The sequence below is a fragment of the Loa loa genome (genome assembly GCF_000183805.2).
Source record: "Loa loa unplaced genomic scaffold supercont3.47, whole genome shotgun sequence".
NCBI classification, from domain to species: domain Eukaryota; kingdom Metazoa; phylum Nematoda; class Chromadorea; order Rhabditida; family Onchocercidae; genus Loa; species Loa loa.
In genome coordinates this window covers 40,710-52,108 of record NW_018108227.1, presented here as the reverse complement: position 1 = coordinate 52,108, position 11,399 = coordinate 40,710, and the positions used below count along the sequence as shown (strand labels likewise).

The window sequence follows — 11,399 nt, the reverse complement described above, 5'->3', positions numbered from 1 at the left end:
GACACAGCCATTGTTTCATGGCTAGCTGTCATTAAATCTGCAAATGCGGGCGAGAATAATTTTATTCGAAAGGTATGCTCAATATATTGGTGAAATGCATTCAAAAGTATAATCAATACCAATCAATAAGAAGAATCCGATTCTCCAAGACAACGCTTGGTCAGATGCCTGGCAACAGTGTTTCAGAAGTTTGAAGGAATTGGGCAACTGATTTTGCAGGGAGAATACTCCCAAAAGCAATAGGAAGGATGCTTTTAAGAATTCATCAAATCTTGAAGCGCGGCTTACTACATCACTTTATTCCATTGACAAAGATGGCCTAATTGTTATGCTCCCTATTTTAGTTAACAAAAACGTGTTTAAATCTACCTATAATCAAATCAAAATCATGCATTTTCAAACGCGCATCCCTTGTGGACAATTTAAATGTCAGTAATTTTACTGGATGCCACTGACTTTTTTTAAGGACCTAATGTGTTGGCATTTGACCCGCAACCTCCCTCACTTTCACACCACCGGTTTGGATTGTAGAAGCATTCAGAAACTTACACTCGAAGCAGACATGGGGAAAATATAGCGAAGTCCTATGAAATGTACGGAGCACTGCCCTCCACCCCCCGCGCACTAATATCATACAGTTTTCAAGTATCACAAATTAAAAAAGTCATTCCCGAAAGATACATTATTTCCACTCATATTTGAGAAATATAACATTGATCCTATTGCTTCAAAAATTTCTAAGTTGATTGCATTTTCCATAGTTAATCAATTCTCAATTCAATTGGATTGATTTGGTTTCGATGCCTTTACTTCCAGAAATTAAAGAGCCAAGATTCCGTAGAAAAAATAAATTACGTTCTAGAAACCCAGAAAATATGCAAATCCATTTCTCTGGAACTTTTTCGCACAAACATTCGATATTTAACCCTCAAAAAGTGAACATCATGCAATTTCTTATACCTTGCAAAGATTTTTACGCCGCTTCTGTCGTATTCCACAACTGTTAACATTTATAACGTTAATTCGAGATGAAACAATTTTGCAAGATTCACATGCTTTTCATCTGATGCATAAGTAATACTGGGAGTGCAATGATGTTCTCTGATCAACAGAAATTCACAATTTTATTCCAAATTTCCTATATACTGAATTTACAGCAATTTTCGTATTTTAAAGTAAAAGATTTTGCAAATCAGCAAGATCGCTGTTTTACTACACTAAACAGCTCTGTAAGTAAACATTAGTTAATTATATAAAATGAATACGAGGTGGTTTTTACTCGGAGCGAGCATATATAGCAAAATAGTAGATGACATTGCATCTTTTAGCACAAAGTACAATGGTCCTTCTTTATATCCCACATTTTTCGCAAGCAGTAATAGCACACATCAACCGGAATGCGCATAAATTTATTACAAATTAATTGAAAGAAATCAAACAGTTACTACAAGCTGTATCTCGCGATCGTAGAGCTTTTGTACCGGACGAAAATTCTTTTTCATCACGTTTCCTGTTCTATCGTGCAAACTTCGGAAGAGTGCAAGCTGGAAAACAGAAGGATTACAGTGTCTCTTGAAACTACTACAAATTGGAGGAATGTGAAGTTTTCCAAGGAAATATTTAAAAATGTGAATCAATTAAAACGCAACCATAACTAGTGAGGGAAAGCAACACTGTCCGCATATCAATACTTATTCATATAATATACGAAAAACTTGTCTTGAGCAATTATAATTTCTGACACCTCGACTGAGAAATAAATTCTTGTGATCTTTCTAATTCTCAAATTAATACATTTATGAAGACTTGGATACGAAGACAAACTTCTCGATCACTTCAAAGAGCACAGAGATGGAGAGGGACTGTGACAAAAACACGGGAATATGATAAAAGAGAATGTAACAAAAGCACGATCTGCACCAAGAAATCAAAACAAAATTAACATGCTTCATACTTTTTTTAGATTAATTATTTCGTACAACGAATTGGAGGCCCAGTCAGGAATACGAAACTAAAATCCTGCCTCTCTTTGAGGATAATTGCAACTCAAACTTCATAATGGTGCATTTTCGACATTACGACGACAAAAAACGGCAAAAGTTTGACAAAAACGCAAAAGTTGACAAAGGCAAATGACGCAAAAAAACACCTGAAATTTGGTGATGACAATAGGTTCAGTGAAAATTGTCCATGTAACAATCTCAGAGCATGGTGGCGTGGTCAAAGATCCCGTATATCGCCAAAATGATTTCCTATTTTTTGGCAATTTATCATCCAAAAGGATTTCTTGTATTGGTTGACTTTGTGCTGAAAACAAGAGTCAAAATTTTCTCAATAAATGTAATAAAAATTTTCGAGGAATCGATCGGAATTTTTAGTCATTTTCAGCAATATTTCCAGCAGAATTATTTATCCTTAAAGAGTTGCTTGTGTTTCAACCTTTGAGAAGAATAATATGTTTTAGTAAGCTTAACAAAATGGTCAGAAGGAAAGCAATAATATGAGCAACCCAGTTCTAAAAAATTGAACTTATTGAATAAGTTGAACGATTCAAACTCTAAGTATGATTATAAGCATGAATATGGTCATAAACACGAAAGGACTCGAATGAAGTTCGAATTTTTGGATCTTAATTTTGCTGCATATTCACAAAGCACCTGTAGTAAGGTTTCTTCGACCATATGAGAGAATTCGAAAATATTAGCAGTTTTTTTAAAGATCTAGAGATTAGGCCAAGAAACCCCCTAAAAGAAAGGTAAAAAGTGAAGGTGTTTAAAAAAGCCATAGTAAATCAAGGAAACACTATCATTTACTAAAAGTTGAAATACAACAGTGAGAATCTCAAAAAGCCTTTACAATACAAGGAAATATTTGTCGAACGTTATTCTAAATTATGACCAGAAATTTGAAACTGTGCAGCATCCTCATGATCCTTATAACATGCTTCCAAAACTAACAAAATAGCTACTACGCAGTTATCAGTAATACTCAACAGCAAACCTGGATCGATTATTTTATTAAGGAGTGTGCATTCTTGATACAAAGCCTTGTCATCATCACCAAGCACAAAGAAAACACCAATAACGGCTAATTTGTTGGGATCTGTAAGACCTTCATGTACAAGATGTAGCTCTGCCGGATAATGCAAGCCAGCTAAAGTGTGTTCGGAACCTGAAGAAAATATTCATTTATTTATTTATCCACGCTGTGACAGCGTAACGAAAAAAAGACATGAACGGATTCGATCACTGTTCACATACAGTTTACGAGTTGTCCCTTTTGAAAACCACGACACTGCTGCAGTACCGTCAAAAGAATGCAATCTACAACTTAAGTGAATCTTACTTAATAAACTTCTCCCACCTATACCAGTTAATTGGTTCGATATGAACAATGAAGCACTCTGAGTAAAACTATCGCGCCTACCTTCATTATCGTGTAGTCCCCAATGAAAATGATATTGTACCAAACGATAAGCCTGATCAAAACCGCCACCTCGAATTTCTGGCGCGCTACTTCTAAGATGGGGCTTCACTTGCACTAAAATTCGAAAACATAGAAAAAGAATTTTGTTTTTTTTCGATAAAACTAAACATTTATTGTAAAAAGATATCTGGAACTTGTTAAATATTTGAAAGAAATCCTTGCGAGATGATCAGATTTTAGAAAATTCCCTTCACCTGCACAACAACATCACTTAAAAGATACTACCTGGGTACTGTGGAACTATTTCATTGTTTGTGATAGAATTACATTGATAGTTTTAACTGTGCCTAGTTTATACACTTAATTATGAAATTGAGGTAAAGAGCGACGCATTCAATCATCAGAGATCAGGTCCATACAGTTCGGTGAGTCTCTTAATAAAGACAAGTTTGTATATCAATCAAATAGATTCGTATTACATTCCCCGCTCACAACAATCCACGACATTGTCCTTCAAATCTTTTTGTTTAATTCGTTCATTCTAAACTGCCTAGTATTCCATATGACAGTCTTGACTGTTTTGAAATTCCAAGTATAACGACCCCACTGTTTCGATATATAATACCTACCGTTTTCATGAGCACAATACGCAAGCAAAACAAAGAGAACACAGCAAATTTTGTGCTGAACACCTTAACTGTCATGAAATAGTTGTCGCAATCAAATACCGTTTAAGAGCATTAATACCAGTCAATTTGCCCGTTCGCACTATCTTCGATTCAAAACAGGAAAACGAAGATCAGTTTTTGGTTAGCAGTACTGGGAAAGAAATTTACCGGAATGCCCATTGTTGACAATTTCACCTGTCAATTTCACATCATAATTGAGAAACTTAAGCGGTTCTACGGTACTATATTTCATCAAACACAAATCCAAATTTATCGGTGACTGATTATGTCCATCAGCATTTGGCCAGTATTTTGGGCCTGGAATAATTGAAAAGATAAAACGTATGATTGTTCCAGAATTCGATAGTATATGGATAAATCTTTTAATCTTGTGAAAATTTCTCTTGATCGAATGTTTTATTTTCGTCAAAACTTTGTGGAAGTAACCGGAAAAAAATTGTAGAGGAATTCATCAAGAACTTGCAAAAAACTCACCGCATTCACCTTCCTCGTTATAATCCCAATTCACTGAAATTAATTAATGTTTTATGAGCAATGAATGAGAAATCCAGAACTAAATCAGAATTCTTAACAAAGGATCGGTAATTGTACTACAAATTACATCGATAAAATCATTCCCACCAAAATCTAAATCGTTTTGAATTCATTATAGGACACAAACAATTCACAGGGATGAATTTACAGAAAAGCTTACTCGGACACATGAAGAGACTTGCAATGACAAAATGTGACACAAATCAGCGCCTCCCTTTCTGCACACGCTGTAAATTTACACTGAAATTCCATGAATTTCAGCGACAACAAACAAACATAACAGTTTTGCTATAAACGTTTAACTGCAACTTCTGTTGTAAATATTGACAAGAAGAGATGAAAAGGTATGGAATCTACAAATTCTATAAATTGGACATAATATGAATATGAATTGTTTGCTGGGAAAAGTTTTAAATAAAAACCATTTGAATATGAAATAGATGATAAACATGAGATAATTCAGAATTGGTGAAACGAAACAACAGAAGTGGAAAGTATTCAATGAAAGTTGCAAACAGGGAATGATGAATGGTTGTTTAGTAGGGAATAAAAAGTAATGTTTCGAATGAAAACAACTATTTGGCATGCAAAAAAGAGTTTGATGGAAGAAGTTTTGGATGAAAGCAACCATCTAAATATGAAATGAAGAGATATTAGGTTGGAGTGTGAGAGCCTAGGATTAGGCCTAGCTTAGAAGATAGGGTGAGATGGGATAGAATGGCATGCCCTCTCCGAATTCCATTCAGTCCCTTCCATTCAGGCAACAGCTAAACATACGAGAGGAAGGAGAAGTGCACTGCCAACTGAAAGCAATAATATTTCGGTTGTTATCACACATGCCGCTCATTCAGAATTAAAGGGAAAAATGATTCTTTCGAAGAAATTAATCATGCTGAGAATACGCCAATAAGTTAGTGACAATTTTGGGGACAATGTCCCTATATTAATAACGATCTTTGCCGATCATCGCCATATGAAAGTTGACCGAGATGAGCCTATCAACCCTAATTGCTATCAATGTCATTAAATGGGGATGGTTACCGGTTAATCTTTACACAAATTCAAAATTAGATTCAAGTCCTACAGGGCACCAGTTCTTTGATCTGATCGTTGATTAAGAAATGATTTTGTTGGTTGTTTCTTAATGCTTTCTTTGCATTCATCTAGTAGACGAAGATATTCGAGTACATATTCCAGGATTTCTGCATTTCATACCAGCAGCAGTTTAATCGACAGAAGAGCTGAAGTAAATGGTTAAAGGATTAGCATCCTTCTCGGGATACTAAAGTAATGAACAGCAGAAATGACCAGCTTCCCTACCATCATCCTACCTTATACACACAGTATAGACAGTGTCTCCTGAAAGGGTGACAACCATTTTCGTGATGCACTTTTAATTCCCATTTTGGTGTTTCGTTTTGATTTCCTCTTATCTTTCGATAACATCTATACCGGCTGTAACATGTTACGCGTCCGATATCACACGTCACGTCATCTCGAATTCCAAACCATTCACATCCCAACTTATTATTTGCATAAATAAACAAAGAAATGAAATGTGGCAAGCGATAAGCCGATTGGAATGCAGCAGGCGGCGGGCAATGAAACAAGATACATTTGATGTTGTGGAAGGTATGCATGCATACACAAGAGACGTATAGATGATACACAGAGGTGGAGAGCATCTTCTCAACGTCATTCTTGTTGGCGCTCAAGAATGAAGTATGACCCACTGGTGTCACGTACTCACGTGAAATTCACTCCGCTAATATGTGACCAGCAGATTTGAGCAGCCAATCGGCGGTCGCACTAACATCATATTTGCACTGCGTCAGTCAGAGGTTCTGCTTCTATTATTCACAACTTATCATGTTCAATTGGTCTTAGGAATGAAGAGAATATTTTGAATCATTAACGAAATGAATGATGATAGAAAGAGTGAACAACTCTAGTCATTGTCATTCAGTTTGAATCTCTAATCAAATTATCAAGTAGATGGGACATTTCTTTTGGAACAGAGAGTTAGCATTTCGTGATAGAATACTTTTCATTGCAAGCTCCTTCTCATTAGTCCTGCGATTAATTACAGTAAAGGGTAAAGTTTTCTAATACGTCCAAATATATCGTGAAAGACAGGTAAAGGCGAATGGAAGGAATTGGCAGTAACAAATTATAAAGGAAGTGAAAAGCGCCAATAAGTTTGAAAGTATTTTCATGTTTGATAATTGTGACAAAAAAAGTTGCTAGTGTCATGTGATATTTATGTGTTCATGAGGGGATGGAATTGTTAAATGGGTAAAGTTGTTGATTATTTTTTATTGGGGCTCTTGTGACACTACTGTTACGATTATTGATCGTGATAATTGCTGAGCGTTTATTAAACTTTTTATTTTATCATTTTGTAGGAGCTGATTGATAAGATGAACAAAAATGATGAGTCAAATCAAAGGTTAACAACAAATGACGAAGGTTGAAGTTTCGAAAAGGTGGTTCTCCTTCTTCCCTGAAAACTTAATTTTTTTGGTTTCTTTTTATTGAAGAAAGCTTTCTCAATTTGTATGTTTATTATTTGCATTTCGTTGTTGTAACAATGCTATTTTTATCGTAAATTAAAAGTATGAGCTTATGAGAGGAAATTCTATGAACTTATGAGAAGAAAATTTCTATTGAGGTAGGATTATCACCAATTTGTTAAAATAACTTTTCGAAAAATATGATACAATAGTCAAATGGATATGCTTTGGAAGATCGATGACGCGGAACTGTCGGGCAGTTTAGTGAAACGTGAATGATAAAAGCTAATGAAGGATTTGAAAATTACTTTCGAATATTACACATACAATTCTTAAGCATTATGGAAACTAATACCTGAAATTATACGGTACCCGACATCGACACCCGTTCTATGGAAAGGTACTACCAGCAAAAAAAAAGAAACATGATGGAGGAAGCGTCTTACACAGACGTCTTATGGAGACGAAAAAATGTCCTGTATAAGTGTATGCATAGCAAACATTAACAAATAGTCTTTTATTTGATGGCTTATCTCGGAAAAAGGCATTATAGAAACTTTCCCAAGAAAATTATTAAAAGAACCAAACGTTTGCTCAGCTTACGACAATTGGTCAACCAAAACTCTTAGTTCCAGCATTTCTTTTGCTTCGTTTAAACCAAAATTCCCAGAAATACCTTAAATTAAAATAAGGGATACTGTCGATTAGGTGATGACAATCAACAGAATCAAGAGTGGAAGGGAGACGGGATCTGCTTAGTTCCAAGGTGCTTACTGAAGAATTGCTTAGTATCACAGACGTACAAGAAATGACTTTTAGTCAATTTGCATCTTTTGAAAATCCCTACCACTTTCTCATTCTATGTTTCCTCATTTTTTTTTATTTCCCCACTTTTTCCTACATTCAAGAGCGAGTTTCAGCTTCAATCTTCTAAATAAGCCAATAGGGTCTTTACCTTCTTAAATATCAATTTCACACTTCCATTTAGTTTTTTGGAGGATATTCTACAACAGCATAACATAGTCATGATATTATGACACTCATGGCGTTCAATAAATACAATTCCGACACATAAGTTACCCGACACTGGTATCTCAGTTTAAGGGGATTTATTTTCAAACTGAAGAAACAACGAACCGTTCAAAAACTTTATCAAAGAAACAGTGATAGAAAATATTCCTTGATATGAATTTAAAACTAGTAAAATCGATCTTATTCAACTGCTGTTTTACAGTTCTCATTTTTTGCACTGTGTTGAGGACAAATTCAATTTAGTAACATTTCTCAACATTGCATTAAATGCAATAATCGTTGCATAAACATTAGCAACAGAAGTATAAACTTCAACAAAAGAATTGAAACATAACGAGCACAACACAGACAAACAAGCGAAAATAATCTATAACTGACCAAAGCAATCTATAACTGATCCCGAACATATGCAACCTGAGCTCCTTCACTTTCTTCGCATTCAAACATATCATGTTTCCACACTTCATCAGCTGGATTTTTTTCAGAGCGCTTTTTATGGTAAGAGGCATGATTATCATCGTGAAGGACATCATCGCTTCTCCGCACCTTAATTCATCATTACTATAAAATACGTTGGCGATCTAGTCACGACTACAACCATTCATAAATTACCTCTTCGTTTTTATCAAATGCTGAGACTTTTTTTTCCTATGGTGCACTGAACAAAGACAATGATAACATGCCAGCAAGTAATTATTTCATTTCAAATAGATCTGACGACGCTATACCAATATGAAATCATTCCACATACTAAAATTTGTTTGAAAAATCGCTACACATTGTATGAATATCACACTGAATCGGAAATAGTATTGGAATAAATACAGACGGAAGAGATTTCCAGTTTTTATGCCAACTAATTATATATGATGCACAGTAATCGAGATTTTGCAAATTTTGCAGAAGTGATGAAAGCAAATTATTTCCAATAAAATGTTAACAAAACAGTGGGCAATACTGAAAATCCTTACTGTCTTTCAGCGAAATCATAAAACCTAATGTGAAAAAACTCGCCAGAACAGGGACAAATCACGATAACTTTATTATGAGAAGCGTAATCCACTGCACTTAATGGAAGAGAACTATCTTTCAATTTGTTTAATAAAGTCTATGTGAAAGTGCTCATATCCAACAGCTCCAATCTCTCGCATATGCAACATAATATGAAGCAGAGTTAAAATCAAAACTCAAGACAGCATGAATAATCAGATACCTTTTTCTAACGGCAATCACTTCCGTATGGTTCAGATAAAGTAATTTGTACAAAAAAGTAAAAATGAAACAGTCCTGGAAAAAATGAAAACTTCATTCTTTTGACAGGAACTACTCCCAGTAGAATCGACAATTAAAAAACCAGAGCAGTTACGATCAATAATTATCGCTTCTTAAAATGCGTAACAAATTTCACAACTTGGACTGCATCATCGATTATAACCGCGAGGATGGTAAAAACACAACACGAAAAGTATCTCCCAGAGATATGAACTAATAACAAATATTTCTTACAAACGGAAATAAAACGGTTGTATGGTTCACAATAACAGAATATGATTCGGGAACGGAATATGAACCTGTAGCATAAATCATTTTGAATTTTGAACAGTATGAAATTATATTTGAAGAAGAGTTGAACCAGAAAAGTCTGGCGGGAAATCGGGATAAATTTATTAGAAATACCTTTCGAACATTGCGCCAGCCAACTGGTAACGACTGCCAACCACTGTCACCAGAAGTCGAATATCTTGACCGTGAGATGCGCACTGACTTTGTAGCTCGATCATCATGCTGCAAAATCAGATATGAATGCATCAATCCGCAGGAAGCTGTGAAGAGATATCAGAAAAGGTTAAATTTGGAAAAGCGCTGTCTAACAATTTATTTCAAGTGTACTTTTTATAATTTCACCAGATATTTGATGACACATTAAAACCGATGATTATACAACCTCATGCCAAAGATATGAATGGACTCCTTCAAGTTAAGCAATATTTACCACTAAATTATACACAGTGCGTTTAGAATTCTGACAGCCTTTGTGTAGGAAAGATTACCGTAAAGTAAGAGCGTCCTGTAGGGACTTTACATGGATCGAACAGATTCATCACCGGCTTTTCTTCATCGTTTATTGATTTGTTTTGCTCAGTACCTCGCTGATAAGACTGCCGACCACTACGTCCTGCAAAAATATAAGTAATCTTGCGAAAGGTTTTTTTAAATGAACAATAAACATATTGGTAAAAGACGATAAGGAATCACATTTAATATCCAGAATCTCAGAAGACCATGGAAAATCATTGACAGGAAAAATACAAATTATCCAACCACATTTTTGCCAAAATATTTTTTATCTCTACTACTATTTGAATTACATGTATTCTTGGATTTAACACTGATTTTACGAGAAATATAAAAAAAATCTAAAACTGCTAACGAAGAGAAGTAATTCTTAATGATTACCTAAATTTTCTATAAGTGAACAATTTCTGAGTTTACATAGAAATAAAACCAACCGTAGTGTGTACGCTGATCGGCCAAGTCGCCTCCTCCAATGCCGCGTCGTGGCGGATACATCGGAGTGCGACGATAGTCCATTCTGTAAATAATATTTATTTTCTAACCAACATTCGGCGCACATACATATATGAAACCATAAACCTGGCCAAAACGACTCCCTTTCAGCCTTGCTAGCAAAAAACAAAAACAAGCAACCATTCTCATTTGGGGCTCTCTCTCTCAAATACGTGACATCATATATACCGAAATGTCACCAATCGTCCACTTACCCTTGCCTCATTCCAGATGATCCACTGAAATAAAAAAAATGGTGGGGAACAAAAATAAACCATCAGATGCAGCGGAAAATTTTGACTTTATTTTTCTGAAGTTCGTATATATGCATACATATATGTATATATATATATGTACATATATATACATATATATATAGGTCGATAGATAGACATAGAAATTACCTGTTTCTTGAGCCCCAAAATCCACGCCTATCCATTATGCCAGGAAACTGGCGATACTGCGTTCTTTCTGGACGGTTCTAAAAAGTTTTTGAAATTTAAATTTAGAACTAAACTTCTCGGGTAGACAAAGCTATTCGGGATGCATCCAAAATTCATTCTTCTTTTGCGCAACAGCTTTTAATATCACCGCAATTGGATGCCAGAACAGTTAATGATATATGATATATATATAT

The 11,399-nt window shown here is 35.0% G+C and overlaps 2 protein-coding genes across 3 annotated transcripts in view; both read right to left on the bottom strand.

Moving 5' to 3' along the window:
* Nucleotides 1–1,129: 1,129 nt before the first annotated feature.
* On the bottom strand, nucleotides 1,130–4,981 carry LOAG_08956 (carbonic anhydrase 3). Its single transcript, XM_003144486.2, has 7 exons — nucleotides 4,810–4,981; nucleotides 4,590–4,622; nucleotides 4,263–4,412; nucleotides 3,427–3,540; nucleotides 3,001–3,171; nucleotides 2,150–2,307; nucleotides 1,130–1,544 (listed from the first exon to the last, which is right to left on the bottom strand). Exons 1-7 carry the CDS (start codon nucleotides 4,817–4,819, stop codon nucleotides 1,434–1,436), a joined length of 747 nt encoding a protein of 248 aa, XP_003144534.1. The 5' UTR covers nucleotides 4,820–4,981; the 3' UTR covers nucleotides 1,130–1,433.
* Nucleotides 4,982–8,298: 3,317 nt separating this feature from the next.
* LOAG_17175 overlaps nucleotides 8,299–11,399 on the bottom strand; it is a 5,006-nt gene continuing 1,905 nt past the window's right edge. The window contains exons 3-8 of one of the 2 annotated variants that reach the window (XM_020449835.1): nucleotides 11,167–11,243; nucleotides 10,978–11,001; nucleotides 10,705–10,787; nucleotides 10,246–10,370; nucleotides 9,872–9,979; nucleotides 8,299–8,740 (exon numbers count right to left, since the gene is read on the bottom strand). In XM_020449835.1, the coding sequence (XP_020306573.1) occupies nucleotides 8,582–8,740; nucleotides 9,872–9,979; nucleotides 10,246–10,370; nucleotides 10,705–10,787; nucleotides 10,978–11,001; nucleotides 11,167–11,243 (576 nt within the window). In that variant the 3' untranslated portion in view covers nucleotides 8,299–8,581. The remainder of the gene's footprint in view (nucleotides 8,741–9,871; nucleotides 9,980–10,245; nucleotides 10,371–10,704; nucleotides 10,788–10,977; nucleotides 11,002–11,166; nucleotides 11,244–11,399) is intronic. The other variant, XM_020449836.1, reaches the window with a different exon arrangement.